Source organism: Ovis aries, chromosome 3 (assembly GCF_016772045.2).
Source record: "Ovis aries strain OAR_USU_Benz2616 breed Rambouillet chromosome 3, ARS-UI_Ramb_v3.0, whole genome shotgun sequence".
NCBI classification, from domain to species: Eukaryota; Metazoa; Chordata; class Mammalia; order Artiodactyla; family Bovidae; genus Ovis; species Ovis aries.
Genome location: NC_056056.1, coordinates 146721089 through 146744195, shown reverse-complemented (window position 1 = coordinate 146744195; position 23107 = coordinate 146721089). Strand labels below are relative to the sequence as shown.

At 34.3% G+C, this 23107-nt stretch overlaps 1 protein-coding gene across 1 annotated transcript in view; it reads left to right on the top strand.

Moving 5' to 3' along the window:
* Positions 1-22903, top strand: part of MUC19 (mucin 19, oligomeric) — a 76457-nt gene extending 53554 nt beyond the window's left edge. The window contains exons 32-42 of the mRNA XM_060413670.1: positions 713-838; positions 1704-1845; positions 2485-2516; positions 3051-3080; positions 4078-4119; positions 4629-4661; positions 5028-5069; positions 17899-17937; positions 18660-18758; positions 19029-19103; positions 20860-22903. Coding sequence (XP_060269653.1) covers positions 713-838; positions 1704-1845; positions 2485-2516; positions 3051-3080; positions 4078-4119; positions 4629-4661; positions 5028-5069; positions 17899-17937; positions 18660-18758; positions 19029-19103; positions 20860-20975 — 776 coding nt within the window. The 3' untranslated portion in view covers positions 20976-22903. The remainder of the gene's footprint in view (positions 1-712; positions 839-1703; positions 1846-2484; positions 2517-3050; positions 3081-4077; positions 4120-4628; positions 4662-5027; positions 5070-17898; positions 17938-18659; positions 18759-19028; positions 19104-20859) is intronic.
* Positions 22904-23107: the final 204 nt, after the last annotated feature.

Sequence of the window (23107 nt, the reverse complement as noted above, 5' to 3'; positions counted from 1 at the left end):
ATATTATGGTTACCTCATTCGGGAACTGTTATTTACCTTTAAAAAGACCAGTTTTCCTAGAGATTTATTTTCCTTACTTAAGGCTAGACATTAAAACCATGAATATACTGTATGATCTAAAATAGCTTAAAAACTGGAAAAGTTAATGTTTACTCTTCTTCCTAAAATCAAACTTATTGTGAGATTTTTTAAAAATGCTATTTTGATTCTATAAGTTTCCCTTCCTTTTTAAAAAATTGTTTTGGCTCATATGACAATTTGGATACAGCAAAAGGACTTAATAAGACAGAATGATATACTTTGTGTGTGTGTGTGCTTAGGGCTTCCCTCACAGCTCAGTCAGTAAAGAGTCTGACTGCAATGCAGGAAATGCGGGTTTGATCCCAGGATGGGATGAAGATCCCCTGCAGAAGGAAATGGCAACCCACTCCAGTGTTCTTGCCTGGAGAATCCCATGGACAGAGTAGCCTGGCAGGCTATGGTCTATGGGGGTCACAAGAGTCGGACACGACTAAGTAACTAAGCACACACACACAACAATAAGCAGACGGAAATTTGGATACAGCCAAAGGACGTAATAAGACAGAAGGATATACTTTAGGTCTGTTCATTGTTAGTATCATTCAAAATCTCTCATAAAAATGCTTTGGAATATTAAAGTTGAAAATTGTCATATAATGAATGCAAGTAATTTGATATAATTCAATCATAGCTGTCTACTGTGATTATTATAATGCACCTGGGGAATTCAGCTGGCATTATGAACCTTGTGGCACAGTGACTGCCAAAACATGCAAAGATCGAGTAATTGGCCAGAAATTTTCTGCACTTTTAGAAGGTAAGACGTATTTTAATAATATCGGCAAAAAAGGTGCAAATTATACTGATATCCTAAATCTAGGAAATGTTGTTAGTTTCTGGCAGTTCAGTGTCTTATATTTTTAAATTTAATAGGTAGCTATTTATCTTTATTATGACATTAATATTTCTACATTAGAAACATTTTCTCTAGACATAAATGATCTATTCAACAGGAGAGAGAGAGAGAGAACATAGTGCTCTCATCCTACTAGCAATCTTTATATGTTTCATTAGACAAGGTATTTGTTGAGACTATCATTGCAGAATGCAACATATAGTCTCACTTGAATGGAGGCAACTACACTCACCGTTAAAAAGTACTTTACTCTTAGCATTACATATCTTAGATAAAAATAAAGAAGTGGCAAGAAAACAAGATGATATAAAAACTTTCTGACAGTCATATCTATGTTAAATCCCAGGCTTTGGGATATTTTCAGCCCATTTTATTATGATTTCTGTTACCTTCATCTAGCCAATGAAATCGTATTTAGAATTGGTATTCACGAAAGTATTTAGAATTGGCATTCACGTTTCAAGACACATACTTATCCCAGTCTTGTGTTATGTTCAACACCGTGGCTGTCATTAAAGTAGAAAATCACTTAAAATATTTAGAAAATATTTTAGAAAAAGTTAAGTCAGCTGAAATTTCTAAGTTCTCAGGTTGATATTTCATTGCCAAAGAATCTGAATCCTGTTCAATTTTATATGGTTTTCACTAAAAGTATGCTGTTATATACTTCAGTTCTTGGAATCATTGAAGTAAGTGTACAAATATATAATGCAATATGAGGAGTTTCAGCAAATAGAGATGAACTGAGGGCCATTTTTACACACAGGCTGTTATGCCAAATGCCCGGACAGTGCTCCCTACCTGGATGAGAACACCATGAAGTGCGTCAGTTTGGCTGAGTGCAGCTGCTTCTACAATGATATCGTACCAGCTGGCGGAGTGATACAAGATAACTGTGGGAGAACATGGTATGTTCTCCCACTGTCCAATAGTTCTGTTTCTTACATTTTTATATAGAAAACAAGGAAAAAATCAATGAATATATTTTAACTCTGTTATTTCTAAATGAGAAAGTCAGCTTTAGGTTCAGTTTTATGGTATATATTTTGGTTATTTTGTGTTTTCATTAAATCCACATACTGACTAATGATTTGTTAAATCTTAGTGGAAAAGACAGCAGAGAAAATGTCACTATGTTGTTTTGGGTAAAAGGAAAGTTTCATTCTATAAATGTAAGATCATGTTTACAGGCTTTCAAGAGGAGGTCTGTACTAGAGCAGCATGTCCATCAAAAAACATGGTGTTTAAAACTGAAAATGTAAGAACTAACTTTACAGCTTGATTCCAAACATTCTTTAAAGTCCCAAGAATTTCTCAGTGAAAAGATTAGGAAACAGTACAGGGAAAAACAAAAACAAAACCAATCTGAATCCATAGCATGCTCTTGAGGAAACAATTATTTATTTTTCTCTTATTTGGTTCTGTTTTGATCTTCACTGTTAGACAATTTGTCGCTTTAAATTTAGGAGATGTATATAATTAGTTAAAAATTTCAAGTTCTTTCTCTTTTTGATTGTTTCTTTTTTTGTTTATAATTTAATTTTCAGCTATTGCATCGCAGGAGAATTGGAGTGCAGTGGTGAGTCACTATATTTTCCTCTAATTGATTTAGGAAAGATGAGATAAAGAGTTTGGAGTCTTTTTAGACCATCAACAGCAGAGGAGTATGTACTTAATGCTTTAGACCGTTCCTCAGTGGATTGACCCAATTCCATTTCAGTGTGTTTGTTTATGTTGGGTCAGTTCAAAACCAATGCTGCCAAGGCACTCCAAACCACTGGTAGATGGGGGCAGTTCTCTTGCCCTACTCCTGCCTGTCTGTAGGCTCTGGGAACTAAGTGAAACATCAGTTAAAATAGTTTAATAAAGGGATGGAATGGAAGATGATATATGGATAGAATTAACTACTTGAAGGATTATTCATATGCAACATATATTTTAAAAAGAAATTTCAATAAACTTCAAAAGAATATATAAATTATTCTTTTTGTGTATTTGAAATTTCAAGAAGTGAAATAAAAAAGAAACAGATCATTCATAGGCAACTTGAGTTTTAGAATTTTTTTCACAACTTTTCATTTCTGTCAATAATAGTAATTTGTGATTATTTCAGAAACTTCTTCAACAAATTCGACATATACAGGTAAAATCATCATTATGGTTTAGATGTATATTTCTGCTTTCTTTTTATGATAATCATTTATAGTTTCACATGAATCTATGCCAGTAAAAGATAGGCTAATAAATACATTTATATAAAATTTCAAATTAAAATTGTTACTAGAAAATATTTCAAAATGTAATTTCATTATACTATTGTGAGTTAAGTTGGTAATGTGATTAGAGCATAAAATAGGTATTATATGCTTATTATTAGTTGAACATCATCATCCAAAGCTTGACATTTTAAAATGATAATTTGAACAAATGGAATAAAAAAGTGAATGTGATCTCCTGTGAAGTAAATATTTTGAAATCATGATTATGCTGGGAGGTGAGAACACAGATATAAAAATTAATTTATTTTTCTTAACTTGTGTATCTCTTGCAACCTATAAGGCTATTTTAGTTATATCCATTCAAGACAGTACTGGGAAAAATGCAGTTTAACCTTGGGTTTAGAACTTTAAATGCACTGGTTGGTAAGTGTGCTTAGAGTTACTGCAGTACACTTACATACTGCTTCTCACTGATCAATATTTGGAGGTAATGTCCATTAAGAGATAGTATTATAAATTGGTTTTGATAATTAGGTAATCAAATTTGATAATTTGATAAATTAGGTTTTGACAATGAATTTAGTATGTGATCATCAGTGAAGTGATATTTATTTTAGTTATCATAGGTTAGTTTCCTAAAGCTAAGTGCAGAGTTCATCTTGGCCCCAAAATAGGCTTAATAAAGTTCCTGTGAGATTTTGGTTAAGTGGTAATAACAGAAAATAATTAATCATTTTTGTTGGACATACAATAAGAAGAGTTATTAACAGTGATCTAAATGAAAGGTTGTTTTGTCAATTAACCTCTGCATACAATTTCAGAAATGTTTATTGAGTTTATGGCAACTGATTTCTTGAAATAAATTTGCCAGCAAAATTACTTAAGTAATATATTTTCATAAATATTGCCTTCCCCAAACAGTTTCTACTACAACAGCTACCTCCATATTAAGCACCGAAGCAGGTAAAAAATTTGTTTTTTAGCATCTAGATAGCCAAGAATTGAATTTTGAAACAAAATCTTCCTAAGCATTTTCCTGTCATTTTCTATTTATTTATTTCTTAAATGCCAAATAGTGAGGTCTACATCCAATTGTGATATTGAAGAATCTCTTCCCTATTTAGAGACCATGTGTCCTAAAAAGAACATTCTGCATGTTACTAATTTGGAAAAAAATGGCTACAGAAGAAAACTCTATGCTAAATTCCTTGAAAATAAATTATATTTTCTTTTCAACTGACACCAAAGAGTTTTATCTTTAACTGAATCACTTGTAGTCAAAGCAGTGGTCAAAGAAGTACAGGAGTATATTAAAATGTGTAAGCATCTGATAAACGAACTTAACTGTTGCATTTCATCATTTATTTGCATTCTAGAGATATCTAGTTGTGTCTAAATAGATACTTTATAATCTTGTCTTTCAAAACCATCTGAGCATACATTTCCAAATATTTGTCTCTTCCTGTGTATAGCACTTACACTGGTCACCAACAGCTCAGGCACAGGTAAGCAATAATCATCAACCACAACTTAAGAGGGTCTTAAAAGAAAATCCGAAACTTTCTTTTGCAGTATTATTTATACCTTTGCAATTACATTTTTTGGGGGAGTTTTTTTTTCTGTTTTTGTTTTGTTTTTAAGATTTTATAAAAAAGTGTTATACAAACTGATAAGAGTCTTTGACTTTTTACTTGTGGTCTATAGATTTTAAACTTTAATTTTATGTTTTGACATCTATTTAACTATTTAAACAGATATCTCTGAAACATTAATTTCAAGTTGATCCATTTTATATATGACCATAGATGTTATCAGAAACATAATTTTCCTTCCATATAAAACGTTTTTTCCCATTATTTTCTCCAATTCAGTAGCTTCCATTCCAGGGATTACATCAAGCAGTGAAATAACAGGTAGGTGAATCATAAAACTTATGAAATGACAAAAAAGGTTTTTACATATATTAAAATTGTTTTTTTAATATATTAGAATCAAGAAAGCCATTCTCCTATACTTAGGATATTTTTCTTCACCTAATTGAACACTATTTTCCTTTCTCCTGTTATTTATTACTTTCTCTAGTTATTTATTACTTTGTCTATCTTGGTATATACATATATATTTTAAAATGTGACTTTTTATTAAGGTATAATTGGCATATAATATTATATTAGTTTCAGGTGTTCAACATAATGACTTGGTATTTGCATATTTTACAAAATGATCACATTTTATCTAGATAACATCCTTAAAGTCACAGATAAGGGTTTGCATCCTTGTATTCTTAACTGCATTTAGTCCCAAGCTACAAGTATTTGTAGAATGAATGGATATTTCTTCTTTTTCCCTATCCCTAATTTTTAAATTATGTTTTTTCTTTTGTCACAGAATTTCTAGCCTAGTCATTAGACCAATGATTAGATGTTATTTATGCTGATGAAGCTTATAGTTTATACATTTCGTTCAATAGAATTAATATATCTTCTCTAGAAAACAGGGTATTGTGTAAAATCAAGATTATTTTTGGTTTATAATTTTATATCATGATATAGAATTAGAACTAATTTGGAGCACTTTGTAATTTTGGTGTTGTCAATTAGTTGGTACTTAATACCATGTTCCTTATATTCTAAGGGGAAACATGTCAAAGTATCACCATCATAGTGTGGAATATCATAAAAGTGGCCAACTGACATGTTTAATTTATATCAAACTTTCTCTTGTGTTGAATATCATTAGTAGCTGTGGCTCTTTCAGTTTAAATTTAGAGAGTGACCCATTACAGAAATATTTTTTAAATTCTACAGTTGTAAATCTATTTCTGATGGCCTACTAATGATTTCATCCTGAGTTGTTTAAATACATTGCAGAATAATTTTCTAGCTACGTAGTATCTCAGCCATAACCAATAATCTGAACTCCTAATTCTTAGCCTGATTCTCATTCGAAGATAAGCAATTTAGTTCAGTTTATACAGGTCTCTTTCAGTTAAAATATAATCATTCATTCAACTATCAAAACTTCTGAATCTTGAAACCATTTAAAGTATTCTTAACTATTGATTTGATGAGTTATATATTCATGTACCCTGGAAGAGGGCATGGCAGCACACTCCAGTATTCTTGCCTGGAGAATCCATGGACAGAAGAGCCTGGCAGGCTATGATCCACAGGGTTGTAAAGAGTCGGACGCGTAAAACAACTTAGCACACATACTCATGTATGTTGTTGTTCAGTCAGTAAGTGGTATCAACTCCTTCTGACCCCATGGACTGCAACAGGACAGGCTCTTCTGTTCTCAACTATCTCTTGGAGTTTGCTCAAATTCATGTCCATTGAGTCTACAGTGATATCTAACCATCTCATCCTCTGTTGCCCCCATTGTTTTTGCCTGCAACCTTTCCCAGCATCAGGGTCTTTTCCAATGAGTTGGTTTTTTGTATAAGGTGGCCAAAGTATTGGAGCTTCAGCTTCAGCAACAGTCCTTCCAATGAATATTCAGGGTTAATTTTCTTTAGGATTGATTGGTTTGATCTCCCTGTAGTCCATGGGACTCTCAAGAGTCTTCTCCAGCACCACAATTTGAAAGCATCAGTTCTTTGGTGAGCAACCTCCTTTATGATCCAACTTTCACATCCAAATATGACTACAGGAAAAACCATAGCTTTGACTATATGGACTTGGTCGGCAAAGTGATGTTTCCTCTTTTTAATAAGCTGTCTAGGTTTGTCATAGCTTTTTTTCCAGGGAGCAAGCGTCTTTTTGTTTCATAGCTGCAGTCAATGTCTACAGTGATTTTGGAGCCCAGGAAAGTCATGGCTTCCGCTTTTCCCCCATCTATTTTGCCATTAATTGAGGGGTCTAGATGGCATGATCTTAGTTTGTTTTTTTTTTTTAATTTTAATGTTGAATTTCAAGCCAGCTTTTTCTATCTCCTCTTTCACCCCTCATTAAGAGGCTCTTTAGTTCCTCTTCACTTTCTGCCTCTAGAGTGGCATCATCTACATATCCGAGGCTGTAGATCTTTTCCTGGCAATCTTGATTCCAGCATGTGATTTATCCAGCCCAGCATTTGGCATGATATACTCTGCCTATGAGTTAAATAAGCAGGGTGACACTATACAGCCTTGTTATACTTCTTTACCAGTTTTGGACCAGTCAGTAGTTCCATGTCTAGTTCTAACTGTTGTTTCTTGACCTGAATACAAGGTTCTTAGAAGACAGGTAAGGTGATCTGATATTCTTGTCCCTTTAAGAATTTTCCACAGTTTCTTGTGATCTACACAGTCAAAAGGCTTTCTCATAGTCATTGAAGCAGAAGTAGAGATGTTTTTCTGGAATTCCTTTGCTTTCTCCATGATCCAGCGAATGCTGGCAATTTGATCTCTGGTTCTTCTGCTTTTCTAAGTCCAGCTTATACTTCTGGAAGTTCTCAGTTCACATACTGCTGAAACCTAATTTGAAGGATTTTGAGCATAACCTTGCAAGCATGTAAAATAAATGCAATGTATGGTACTTTGAACATTCTTTGGCATTGCCCTTCTTTGGGATTGGAATGAAAATTGACCTTTTCTAGTCCTGTGGCCACTGCTGAGTTTTCCAAATTTGCTGATATATTGTATGCAGAATTTTAACAGCATTAACTTTTAGGATTTGAAATAATTCAGCAGGAATTTCATCACCTCCATTAGCTTTGTTCGTAGTGATGCTTCCTAAGGCCCACTTGACATCACATTCCAGGATGTCTGGCTGTAGGTGAGGAACCACACCATTGTAATCAACCAGGTCGTTAATTATCCAGACCTTTCCTCTATAGTTCTGTGTTCTTGCTACCTCTTCTTAATATCTTCTGGTTATATTAGATCCTGCCGTATCTGTCCTTTATTTTGCCTATCCTTGTATGAAATGTCCCCTTGGTATCTCCAATTTTCTTGAAGAGATCTCTAATCTTTCCTATTCTATTGTTTTCCTCTATATCTTTGTATTATTCTTTTAAGAAGGCCTTCTTATCTCTCCTTATTATTCTCTGGAACTCTGAATTCAGTTGGGTGCATCTTTTCCTTTCTTTCTTGCCTTTGGCTTCTCTTCTTTCCTCAGCTATATGTAAAGCCTCCTCAGACAACCACTTTGCCTTCTTACATTTCTTTTTACATGGGGATGGTTTTGGTCACTGCCTCCTGTACAGTGTTATGAACCTCCATCCTTAGTTCTTCAGGCACTATCTACCAAATCTAATCCTTTGACTCTATTCTTCACCACCACTGTATAATCATAAGGGATTCAATTTAGGTCATACCTGAATGGCCTTGTGGTTTTCTCTACTTCCTTCAATTTAAGCCTGAATTTTGCAGTATGGAGTGTATAATCTGAGCCACAGTCAGCTCCAGGTCTTGTTTTTGCTGACTGCAAAGAGCTCTTTGTCTTTGCTGCAAAGAACATAATCAGTCTGATTTCAGTATTGACCATCTATTGGTGATGTCCATGTGTAGAACTGTCTCTTGTATTGTTGGAAAAGAGAGTTTGTTATGACCAACTTGTTCTCTTGACATAACCATATTAGCCCTTGCCTTGCTTCATTTTGTACTCCAAGGCCAAACTTGCCTGTTACTCTGGGTATCTCTTGACTTCCTACTTTTGCATTCCAATCCCCTATGATTGAAATGACATTATTATTATTATTATTATCTTTTGGTGTTAGTTCTAGGAGGTCTTCTAGGTCTTCATAGAACCAGTCAGCTCAAATTCTTCAGCATCAGTGCTTGGGTTCATAGACTTGAATTACTATGATGTTGAATGGCTTGCCTTGGAAATGAACAGAGATCATTCTGTCATTTTTGAGACTGTACTCAAGTACCATATTTTGGACTCTTGTTGATTATAAGGGCTACTCCATTTCTTCTAAAATTCTTGCCCACAGTAGTAGATCTCATGGTCACCTGAATTAAATTCACCCATTCCAGTCCATTTTAGTTCATTGATTCCTGAGATGTCGATGTTCAGTCTTGTCATTTCCTGCTTGATCATACCCCATTTATTTTGATTCATGGTCCTAATATTCTAGGTTCCTATGCAATATTTTTCTTTACAGCATCAAACTTTATTTTCATCGCCAGACACATCCACTACTGAGTATCATTTCTGCTTTGGCCTAGGTGCTTCTTTCTTTCTGGAGCTATTTGTAGTTGCCCCCTGCTCTTTCCCAGTTTGGACATTTTCCAACCGAGGGGGCTCATCTTCCTGTGTCATATCTTTTTACTTTTTCATACTGTTCATGGGGTTCTCCAGGCATGAGTACTGGAGTGGGTTGCCATTTTCTCCTCCAATGAATCATAAGCAATGTGGATTATTTTAATATAATGCTGATATATGCATCCTGTTTAAAAAGTAGGCTATCAGAACTAAGAAAACTGTTTTGATATTTTCTAGTTTATACATATGTTTTTTTTTGTCACTTTTTTCTTCCCCAAGCATTTGATTTTGAACATAGTATTCTGGCAATATAATTCTGTCAGATTTTGTATTGTAGCAGCAAACTTTTCACATAAAACAAGAAGCCATGAGTAGATTACCTAGAGCTTTAGTGAGCAAGTTATGAAGTTTTAGGTATAATATTAACCTTAAAATACTACAAAAATTTCATCAATTGCTTCTACTGTAGCATTTAAAAATTACAAACCTGATGTAGAGTTTTATTATAGGGAAAATTAGCTAGGTGCTTTTTCCCTGAATTCATTTGTTGTTATTTATGACTTTTAATGCTTAATCTTACCAAATCTTATGCTGCTGCTGCTAAGTCACTTCAGTCATGTCCGACTCTGTGCGACCCCATAGACGGCAGCCCACCAGGCTCCCCTGTCCCTGGGATTCTCCCAGCAAGAACACTGGAGTGGGTTGCCATTTCCTTCTCCAATGCATGAAAGTGAAAAGTGAAAGGGAAGTCGCTCAGTCGTGTCCGACTCCTCGAGACCCCATGGACTGCAGCCCACCAGGCTCCTCTGTCCATGGGATTCTCCAGGCAAGAGCACCGGAGTGGGGTGCCATTGCCCTCTCCACCAAATCTTATAGTTTCATTTAATTTCACAGAACCTCCAGAATACATTCATGATCTATAGTTATGATATAATAGTTTACTAAAATGTCATCTTAGTGCTATAGTATTATACAAGATCCAGCTAATATTAATAATAGCTTTTAATGAGAGTTTACTATATTTGAGTCATGATACCAAGTATTTTTTGTTCAATTTCTCATTAAATCTCAATAATCTCCTAATTGTTATTTCCCACAACCCCCCCCCCTCATATTTTATAGGGGAGGAGATACAAACAGCTTAAATTATTTTTTCAATATTACAAAGGTCAAAAGAAAAAGAGATTTTCTGGTATTATGTAGAGATAAATCAGGGTTGTTTTTCTTTTCCTTTTTATCTTTGAGAGTCAGAAAACATAATTTTACAGATATGAATCAGTAAAGTTCCTCCAGTGTTAATCTGAAATCAGGAGACAAAATTAGTTTTAGAAGTTTATTTTTTCATGTTAAAATTATGTAAATGTGCCACAAATCATAAATTTTAAATAGATTTAGTCAAATAGTCACAAATATAGAGAAAATATTGATTATCAAATTATCAAACCAGTGATACCTTTCCAGCATTTTTGATAATGTAAATGTGGCTTTATACTGTTGCTAGAATAAATTAGTAAGTGCCTATTTCCCAGATGAGCTAAAGCATATCAAATTTTATATATTAATTTATTTTCCATTTAAAAATCATTATTAGTGGTTTAATCCTTAGGCCGTACTACGACTCTACTTTTCTGAGACTATGCCCATATCATATATAACAGGTGGGGATTTAGAAAGTATTCAAATAATAATTGATTTAGTTTCCTCAAAAATCTGTGACTTGAGGGCTCAGATCATATCACTTGGTTATCTTTGTTGAGTAGATGGATTGCATAACCATAAATTGAATACTTCAAGTTGTGCTATAGGTTTCTGGTCTGAAAGAAGATATTCAGAATAAAATTTGACTTTTTTGAATTTTAACAATCATAAGAGATAATATGTCAATCTACTGCTGACTGGAGAATCATAACAATCTATTAAAAATGAGGATGGCAGTCAGAAGAATCTCAGAAGTACTAGAATGTTTGTGGTAATCTTCTTTTGAAGCTCTTAAAAAAAAAGCCAAATTTAATGACCCATTGATCTTCATTTTCATGTAAGAATAAACATTTAATTTTAAGGCACACCAACATACTTTTAAAAAAAAACTGGTTTTATAAATTCATCCAATAAGCATCACACCATAGTAAAAATAAATCAGTTTAAAGGGTTTGCTTTTAGAACACTTTTAAGGGAATTAAGGATCCTTTTTGTGGAGCAATTGCCTTGTACAGATTATAGGCTTGAAAGTCACATCCCATCTCTCTTACTGACATCAATGATTTAGAAGTTGAAAGGCATTTGACAAATTGTGACAAATTCATAACTACATAATGATTTTTGTTTTTTAGCTTTGTAATGGTGTACCTCTTTTGATCAGAGATGAGAAAAATGGATCCCTAAATAAGAGTTTAGTCATCATTAACAAGCTTCTTGTTCCTTTCTGAATATAGCATGCCTCAACAAAAACATTTAAATAGATACTGAAAAGCAAAATGGAATATTTCCAGATATAATATAACTAGGAAGACATATCATTTTGAATATGTATTGCCTCTCCATGAACTATTTACAATAGATGGAAGGATTTCTTTTTTAGACATGAGAACCCATTTTACTTAGAATTTTGGCTTACAGTCTCAGTGTTCTAAATGTACTTTCATTCTGGATAATATATAGTCCTTTTGAGTTGAATCAATATGCTTAGTGGGTTAATTTAATTTAGCCAAAGCTGTTCTATTTTTATTTTCTGCATTGTCTTCAAATATCAATTTGGTATTTTTAAAAAATCCTATGATTCTTGAATAGGTAAGATGTATTTCAAAAAGAGACTGTGCAGAAGGGCACTTTTTGCCATTGTCTTGTTCCCTGAGTGAAATATTTTCGATCAAGTGCTAGACCAAACTTCCTAGTATCAAGTACTTTTCACTGGCCTTTAGTTGTTTTTGTGTTTCTTTTTTTTTTTTTTTAACCTATTCCTTAAAAAGATTGAGCAAATTATTCTAAAACTCCTTCATAAATTTAAATGACCTTGTCAGATGGATCAAAAGTATTTTGATCAAAAGTATTCCAGACAGGCAGAAAGAGAAAGGCCAAGGTCTTCAGAAGAGGAATGATGAAGTATTTGGCTTTATAACTTTGAGAGCACAAAGGAAGTAATATGCCAAGCTTACACTTTTTTCCATGCTTTGTAAATCTATTTTTTTTTCTATGCAGTAAATGCTTTCAAAGAGTTAAAATGCCCTGAGAAATGCCTAGCCAACCATTCCAATAAATATGTTATTTTAGAAGAAAAATTTTGCAATCATGCTTTGTTGTTGTCGTTCAGATTGACAGATCTTGACACAGAGCTAATATTTACTGAGCACTATTCTAGACATTTCACACATATTACCTCATTTGAAACAGAACTCTATGAAGTGGGTGCCATTATTTTCCTCAATTTACAAATGAGGAAATGGAAGCACAAAATGTTAAGTTATGCATTCACAGTCACTTGGTAATAAGTAGCAAAGAAAGGATTAAAACCCAGAACATATTTTTCTAGATTCAATCTTAACACTTTTGTGTCTTGACATTTAAGAAAGAAAATAAAGTTAAATTTAATTTAAAGATTAATAAAATAGTAGCATATAATTGCAGAATTCAATTTCAAATTTTGATTTGTGTTAAAATTTATAATTCGTTTTTCTCTTAAAACTAAAAATAGCTCATTGACTAAATGGAATACTGATTCATATAATTTTAAAAAGTAGGTATGTCACATAACAGTTTAATATCTTATTTTTTAAATTAAATTTTTATTTTTACTTTATTTTACTTTACAATACTGTATTGGTTTTGCCATACATTGACATGAATCCACCACGGGTGTACATGCGTTCCCAAATGTGAACCCCCCTCCTACCTCCCTCCGCATAACATCTCTCTGGGTCATCCCCGTGCACCAGCCCCAAGCATGCTGTATCCTGCATCGGACATAGACTGGCGATTCGTTTCTTACATGATAGTATACATGTTTCAATGCCATTCTCCCAAATCATCCCACCCTCTCCCTCTCCCTCTGAGTCCAAAAGTCCGCTCTACACATCTGTGTCTCTTTTGCTGTCTCGCATACAGGGTCATCATTGCCATCTTTCTAAATTCCATATATATGTGTTAGTATACTGTATTGGTGTTTTTCTTTCTGGCTTACTTCACTCTGTATAATCGGCTCGAGTTTCATCCATCTCATTAGAACTGATTCAAATGTATTCTTTTTAATGGCTGAGTGATACTCCATTGTGTATATGTACCCCAGCTTTCTTATCCATTCATCTGCTGGTGGACATCTAGGTTGTTTCCATGTCTTGGCTATTATAAACAGTGCTGCAATGAACATTGGGTTACATGTGTCTCTTTCAATTCTGGTTTCCTCGGTGTGTATGCCCAGAAGTGGGATTGCTGGGTCATAAGGCAGTTCTATTTGCAATTTTTTAAGGAATCTCCACACTGTTCTCCATAGTGGCTGTACTAGTTTGCATTCCCACCAACAGTGTAGGAGGGTTCCCTTTTCTCGACACCCTCTCCAGCATTTATTGCTTGTAGACTTTTGGATCGCAGACATTCTGACTGGTGTGAAGTGGTACCTCATTGTGGTTTTGATTTGCATTTCTCTAATAATGAGTGATGTTGAGCATCTTTTCATGTGTTTGTTAGCCATCCATACGTCTTCTTTGGAGAAATGTCTATTTAGTTCTTTGGCCCATTTTTTGATTGGGTCATTTATTTTTCTGGAATTGAGCTGCAAGAGTTGCTTGTATATTTTTGAGATTAGTTGTTTGTCAGTTGCTTCATTTGCTATTATTTTCTCCCATTCAGAAGGCTGTCTTTTCACCTTGCTTATATTTTCCTTTGTTATTCAGAAGCTTTTAATTTTAATTTGCATTTTTCTTTTCTCCAAATTAAAATATCAGAATTTTACAATTATAGATTGTATATACATTTTGTTTGTATAATCACTTATTCTAAAATTGTATCAATCATAGAAAGAAAGTATGTGCATCAGGATGTTATAGAGAGCCAGTTGTGTGCAATGGGAAGCAGAAACAGAAAAATAAGAACTAGAATCTCTTCTCATCTACTTACTAGCTCTATGACCCTAGTTTCAGTCCTTCAAATATACTGAACATTAGTTTTCTCATTTTTTTAAGTAGGAAAAATAGAATATCTACATATAGCATGTGAGAGCAGCTTATTGTAACACATAAGTACTCAGTAAAGTCAAATTTATTACTAGTAACAGTTTTATAAGGAACAATACATTATGTAAATCAACTTAGATTTTAGCAGAATAGTAATTTTTAATAATCACAAACATACTGCTTATTCAATTATAACCAATTTTATGAATTTTTAACTTTTTTCAGAAATAAGATACTTTGCAAAATCTAAACTTTGTAATACTGAATTTGTTATTAGAGAAAATGTTTTAAATACTCCTTAAGATTATCTTTCAGAAATTTATATTAAGTAAAATTGAATTCATTGAAGGAAAATGGGAATATAATCATTTATAAAAGATTTTATAAATCTTATAAAACCTTAAATTGTTCTTATATGTAATAAAAAACAGTAGTAGCTGGGAAATTAATTATGTGATTTTATTTCAATTATTATCATGAGAAAAAAATGAAGTTAAAATAATAAAATAAACTATCAAATTGATCATGAGGTAAAAATAAATGGACACAATCACTTTGAAAATTGTTAGGGTGGATTATTACTTTGTAACATACAGAGATACCAATATTTTGATAAAGGAAGCTCTTTCTATTATCATTTATGTCTTGGCAACAAAGAATCTGATATACAGTAATTCATAATAGCAAGTACTTTAGCATATATGTTCATTTGCAAATAATGGAAAAATCAATTGAAATTGTAATAGTTAAGGATGTCAAAATTAATGGGAACATAATTGCTTTATCTATCAGTTTTGGTAATTAAACCATGAATAAAAGTGAATGTGAATTCTCATTTATTCCTGTTAGTAGAATCTTATCCATACTTTTTATTGTTGTATCAGTAATTTAGACTTACCTCTTCCCAGGTTATTCTGTGGGGAAGGAGAGCTCTTTACAGTAGTCAAAATGATATAGACTCCAATCTGAGGCTGGTTTAGAGAACTCTTATGGCCCTGATAAAATATGGGTCCTTGAGCTCCACTTGAGCATGTTGCCTCCTTAGCCACACCAATTGCTCAGAAAGGCCTGTAAATGTGTTTTCTCATTCAAATGCATAAATACTTGCGATGACTGCTGTGCCATCGGTGGTGTGTCACTGTGTTCCCTTTAGCTCTGTGTTGATCCCTACGTATTCAGATGTAGAAATTTTGGAGAAGATTGACTCTTCTCCATGTGATAATGTTGCTTTTAATGAAATGTGACTGCCTTCAGTTTGAATGTGTTCAAATTAGGATTACTGGAATTTCTTAAAGGCTGAAAAGTCTATACTGGGAAATGGAATTGCCCTACATTCTCTTGAAGTATTGAGGTCTATCCTGCTATTATAGACTGTCACTATAATCCTGACAGTCTGTGGACAATGGCATAACAGTCTTCCTATGTTATTCTTACATCCATATCTCAACTCACTGTAATTCAAATGTCCAGTTGTTGTGTTTGTTAGTGAGAAAAGATATCAAGATTTGAAGAGGTCTGTTGGTGGAGTCTGCTTGATATTGATTTGAAAATTCTTCCCAGCTAAAGCTTAACATTAATTCTGAGAATATTCACATAAACCTTATCTCAAACTACTTAATATATTTATACTATATCAATTTTTGTGAAGTAATCAGGGGAGATAGGCTGCTTTATTTTTTATTTGACATTTTATTCTATAATTTCTGGTCTAATTTGTAGTATTTCCATTAATATGGTGAATGGGTAACAGAAACTCTATAAACTGCTAGAATAATGTATTACGCATAGAGGTAGCATCACATAAGAAGCTGCGTGCATCACATACATACAGCTAGGTTAAGAATGACTTAGATTTTAGTCCTAGCTTTGTCATTGACCACTAGTGATCTTGAACAAATCTTTTCTTGAGCTCAATTCTTCATACATAGAATAAGTGTAATACTTTCACTTCACTGACTGATTCACTCATGTATTCTATTGACAAATATTTATCAAGCCCCTGTTATGTATTAGGGACTCATATCAGGAGTCCCTGATAAGAGTTTAATGATGAATTATAATAGATATGATCTGTGCATTCATGAAACAATAGTCTTGTCAGAAAGATGGATGTCAGTCAAGTGATTAAAATCAGCTGAAAGTAGGAATAATTTGCAAGAACTATGAAGTGCTTAAAATGGGGGTAGGATAGATGGAGAGGGAATTTGATCAAGTCAGGATGGTCAGGAATTGAAGAAAAGATGAGTTAGTTGAGAAATGACAATGAAGTTCTAATAAGGAGAAGAGAGGAAACTGTTTTCCAAGTAAAGGGAATGGCAGATAGAAAGAATGAAAGTACGGCTGGATAAAGCTGCTAAGTCGCTTCAGTCATGTCCAACTCTGTGCAACCCCATAGATGGCAGCCCACCAGGCTCCCCTGTCCCTGGGATCCTCCAGGCAAGAGTACTGGAGCGGGTTGCCATTTCCTTCTCCAATGCATGAAGTGAAAAGTGAAAGAGAAGTCGCTCAGTCGTGTGTCCGACTCCTAGCGACCCCATGGACTGCAGCGTACCAGGCTCCTCTGTCCGTGGGATTTGCCAGGCAAGAGTACTGTAGTGGGTGCCATTGCCTTCTCTATGGCTGGATAAAGAGTGAGGATCAAATAGATTGTGTGAGAAGTATTTTCTTCTTTTTTAAGTTATAAACTTTTAGAGTGATATAAATACACATAATAGATTTCCAGGGATTGTTTAAAATAGAAATTAAGATTCAAATACTGAAAACAGCTATTTTCAGTATTTATAAAAGCTGGAAATTAATAAAGGCATATATATAGGCCCATAGACCACATCACAACAAACTTTTAAGAAACTTTTTACCACATTTCCTGGCAATGGGAATGAGGATAAAATATACCTCTTCCTACAGGAGTTTACTGGTGACTTCAAGTTTATCTCCATGAACCCACTATATCAAATAATAAAAATAAACCCTTAAAAGTATTTTCTTTGAATTTGCCCCAAACTCTTAGTAGAAAAATATTGAAGGTGCTGACAATCAAAAATAGAATGAAGTCAAAGAAATCATAAACTGCAAAATCAACCTCTGCTTAGCAGAGAACTAACTTTTCATTGTTGATATATATTTATTCCATTTACACTGTATTTGGTAGACTTCAGCATATGCATATGTGTACAGCATACAAATACGCACACATAACATATATACACATTTGCATTGAAAAGAGTGACATTATAATGTCACTATTTTAAAAAAGAAATAAAAATGTGTTACTAACTCAACATTGAGTATTGCAAGCCACTAAATATATTGAAAACTAACAAGTGAGCAGTCTTTCTAGTATTTTCCCTTGAGGTCAGAAAAATTCACATCATTTCTCTTTTTCTTATCAGGAACAACTCTGAGTTTCCTCAGTGAAACTTTAACCACAGGTTTGTCTATTAATTCCTGGTTTTATATGTGAAAAAATATCTGGTAGTATAAATCATTAGTACCTTTGTGCTTTTAAGAAAGAAATTATATATGTTTGGCTTTTGAAAAAATATTTTTAACAATAGTTTACTGGGCTTTTCCCACTGTCTTTAAACTAAAAAAAAAAAAACCCTGAACTTGACTCATTTTTTATGTATTTATGTTAACTGGCTATGATATGGCCTTCAGTTTATTGCTAATATTAATGTAGCATATATAACTATTAAGTTATATCAAGATTCAAATAAAAAAATAGGATGAGAGAAAACATGGGGAATCTCATGATACATTGTTCTTATTAGGTATTTTAAATATAAAAGTAGCAATTAACTATTTCATGATGATTTTCATCATTGTTACTGTCATCTCTAAGTGACAATGTGATTAGGGCATAAGGTTTTGTTTATTTGAAAGCAATCTTTTGAGATAAAGGTATAAAAACCTGATATGATACAATTTAAGATGCAGATGACATGACTTAGTTAAAAAAATATGGTAAGGACTAAACCAAAATCTTTGTAGGAAAGTAATAATGGAAGGGAAATCTTGGGGTATCTGTGCAGAATCACTGGGTTCATGATTCTTTTTTATATAGTAGGAATTGATTGAATAGTTAAATCACCCACTGGTATTAAAGGCCGAGTAAACATGAGATGAGAAGTTCCCTTTATGTTTTTCTCAGGTGTTACAAGAACTCCGTTTCCCATCACCTCCACAGCTGGAAGTGTGGGCACCACAGGACTAGCGGGCCCCACCTTCACCAGTTCTGGGCGCATATCAGGTAAATCAAGTTCAGGACAATATATACCAGCATGGCTAAACAACTGGTTTCAGGCAATACTGATCAGAACAATATTTTACAAAATAAAAGTATCTGACTTATGTGTTATATCAGCTTTGGATGTTTTTTTGTATGTAATTAAAATGTAGGCTCTTCAATTTTTGCACAAATTGCAGTCTTATTGTATATCATGTTACAATTATATACACCTTGAGAATTGACAGCATGAAGTTTTTTCACAAGTCTTTGTTTTTTCTTTACTTTTATCAGGGTCAACTGGAGTATCAGTGAGTGCAGTCACAGAAACTGAAGATGGAAGCACAGGCGACACAGGCTTCAGAGCAGGTGAGACAAAGAAATGAGTCCTTCTTTCTGCAGCAGTCCTTCATTTTGCATCAGGAACAACTGTAATCTGAGTATATTAGATAACAGAGATGTGGCATCAGCAGTAAGTTATCTGGGTGACTGAGAAAAACTGAAAAATTAATGTTTATATGTTAGCAGAATATTACTGACATATTTCTATGGCACATTAAAACTTCTGAATGATGCTAAAATATGTAATATGCAATTTAATCCACATCAACACCATGGTAGTTAGGTGTCTTTTTTCCCATGAGAAAGAAAATAATGAAAGTTCTCAAAACTGGCAGAGGCAGGATTAGAAGCCGAACCCTTAGCCTCCTTTGTCTGTGGCTGCACAATTCTGCAGTCTGTGCCTAAAGAGCAAACATCCAAGAGAAGTCAGTGAGCATACAATCGTCCTTGTGCATCACTGACTAAATTTCAACTACTGTTGGTTTCAGAATAAAATATTATTGAGGTTTTGATTAAAAACAAGCTTAAGTTCACTCCATCCCTTATGCAGTCAGTGAATGAGTTTAAGTACCATTTTAATTTCCTCTTTGCATCACATTTGGCTTTGTTTTTGCTCAGATGTCAAACATTTTCTATCTAGTCTTCATGTTCATCCACCTCACTCACCTTCCTCTAACACAGTGGTACTCAAAGTGCAGTTTGCAGACCAACAGCATTCACATTTCCTAGGAACACTTTTGAAACACAAAATTCTAGGCACACTCGCCTAGAATCAGCGGCTCTTAGCGAAGAACCAGGCAAACAATTGATACTTGTCAATGCTGAAAACGTTTCCACTCTTTCCCAACTTCCTTCCCAATTTACACTTTAGTCAGTACCATACGAGAATGAACTTACAAAACCTCAGCTGTCATCACATCATTGTCCTACTTAAAATCTTTTAATTTTTCAGATTGCCTTCGGGATAAATCAAAACCATTATATACCATTAAAAGACATTTCTTTAATGTATGCATAGAACTTCTCTTTATGTATGTATTAACTAATCCGTGGCCTGACTTCCTTTTTCCTTCATATGTTTTCCTTTGGCAAATTTCTCAATTTAAAATTTATGTCTTAAATATTTCTTGGAATAAGATATTGCTTACATAAACATAATTTTTTGAAAGATACAAGCTATAGCAGCACAAGTTAAGCAATGACTTAATTCCAATTAGATCAGTGAATTGACTTAAATTTTAGGGTGATGACTATTGAGTGTATATTTTCTGAAATTTGAATTGGAATTATGTAGTGATAATGACAAGTCAGTCAGCTATGTCCTTTGGTTATCAGACAGTGAGTACAGCAGTCTTGAACATGGTTTCTCAAAGTTTGGTTTGTAAGCGGGAGCAATCCAGAATTCTTTGTTACTAGTCCATACTGCGAGAAAAACTGAAACAGAATATGATTATTTAGAAACACAGCAATTTGACACAGCGGTTTTATTTTTGTTGGATAAAACCTTATGTTTTGTATGGTTTTATTTTTTTAATTTAATTTATCTACTTTCATGGCACTTTTCCAAAATTTTACAGTAGACTGAAAAATTTACAGAAATTTTCTTTTACCACAGATCTTCTGAGAAGCACAGGGTGGAATATGAACTTAAGTATAGTTTGCCTGGTGACCATGTCTGTGGAGTGGGACTAGTAATATAAATTGCCTCAGAGGACTTTTATAGGGTTAAATGAGTTGATTTATGTCTAGGGTATTTTTTAAATCGCTATTTTTTTTTTATCAGGAGGAACAGGAGGTCCTACTTCACCAATAAGAGGTGAGGAAGATGGCACACCTGGGCAACCAAGCACAGGAGCAGCAAGCCCAGGAGAATCAGGCAAGTCAGGATGTGAACCTTAGCCTCTGCTACATAGAACCGAACACATTACAGATTGAACAAAAGATTAAACTCTACATGGCATCATCAACCCAATGGACATGAGTTCAAACTCTGGGAGATAGAGAAGGAGAGGGAGGCCAGGTGTGCTGCAGTCCATGGGATTGTGAAGAGTCGGACACGACTGAGCGACTTCACTTTCACTTTTCACTTACATGCATTGGAGAAGGAAATGGCAGCCCACCCCAGTGTTCTTGCCTGGAGAGTCCCAGGAACGGGGGAGCCTAGTGGGCTGCCGTCTATGGGGTCGCTCAGAGTCGGACACGACTGAAGTGACTTAGCAGCAGCAGCAGCAGCCATAGAAATCATGGGAATCATTTGAAGATTTATTTTTTATGATAAACTTTGATTTTGTCACGTTAGAGAGGAATGATATGTAGAGTTCTGCAACAATGGAAGTAATGCTTCCTCCTTGTTGTGTCAGGGACCCCAGGGACTGCACCTGGGAGCAAGAGCACAAATGCAGACTTGCCTGTCCCAGACACAACCCCTGGAGGCCAACCAGGTATGGAAATGGGCGACACTGACAGTCATCTGAACATCTTCTTACCGACCTTAAGGAAGTCACCAGCACTTCTGAGTTATTCCTTACTAGTAAATGCACATATTCATGACCTTGTTATTTCTACATTTATGGGATTAATGTCAGTGATTCTCTAATATCAATTCAGGGGTGATCTATAGCAAAGCATGTTGTATTTCAAATTCTAAGACTCCTGCCTTAGAACTTCTAAGGCTGTGAATGTGAAGTTGGGTTAAGGTCATGGTTTGCAATCCTGGCTACACATTAAAATTGACTAGAAATATTTTTGAAAATACATACTGAAGAGCCTTTTACAGAGTAATTACATCAGAACTCTGAGAGGAAGTGCCCAGGCATGAGTGATTTTTTAAAAGTAAGAAGGAGGGGACATATGTATACCTATGGCTGATTCATGTTGATGTTTGGCAGAAACCAACACAATTCTGTAAAACAATTATCCTTCAAGTAAGAAATAATTTTTTTTTAAAGGCTTTGCAGTTTGTTCAAATGTATGACATGAGCTGAGACTCTATGGGCTAGTCTATCTGTATATTTAACAAGCAACCCAGGTGATTCTTATGATCAATTTTGGAAAGAGTGAACTGGAAATGTATGTGTGACAGGTATTTTCAAGAAATATTTCTTAAATTTGTTTGGCTGCACCCAATTTTAGTTAAGGCATGTGAGCTATTTAGTTGTAGCATGCAGAATCTTTTAGTTGTGACATGTGAACTCTCAGTTGCAGCACGTAGGATCTAGTTCCCCAACCAGGGATCAAATCCAGGGCCCCTGTATTGAGAACATGGTGTCTTAGCCAATGGACCACCAGGAAAGTCCCAGTATTTTGAAAGCAGTTAAACTCTGTTCTGTTTAACTAAAGGCATTTACACATATAATTTGATATATATTGTTTATTTTAAAAGAGACTACCAGATCATCAGCTGGTCAAACAACTGGAGAACCAAGCAGTGAAGTGACAGCATCTGAAGGTAAGTTAGGTGAGTAGGCGATATCATTGAGACCATGACTTTTCTCAAAAAGGACATTCTTTTTTTCAGAATACTACAGATTTTGCTTACTATTACTTATTAATATACCATCCAAGCAAAGATGGAGAATGGCACAAGCATGAATCATGTTTTTCATGAAGAAGGTTTTTTTCCTAGTCTCTCCAAGTCTTCCCTTCAAATGTGTTACAGTACAGGATTGTCACATTAATATATGCATGGGTGCTAAGTTGCTTCAGTCGCATCTGACGCTGTGCAATGCTATGGACTATAGCTTGCCAGGCTTCTCTGCTCATGGGAATCTCCAGGCAAGAATACTGGAATGGGTTGCCATGACCTCGTCCAGGGAATCTTCCCAACCTAGGGATCAAATTTGCATCTCTTAAGTCTCCTGCATTGGCAGGCAAGTTCTTTACCACTAATATCACCTGGGAAGCACAACTATATATATATATATATATATATATATATACTCTCCCAATTCTGTTTATCAGGTGTAACAGTAGAATTTGTTGGAACTACCACTCGAACTGGCAGTGGCATCACAGCTAAACCATCTTTCTCT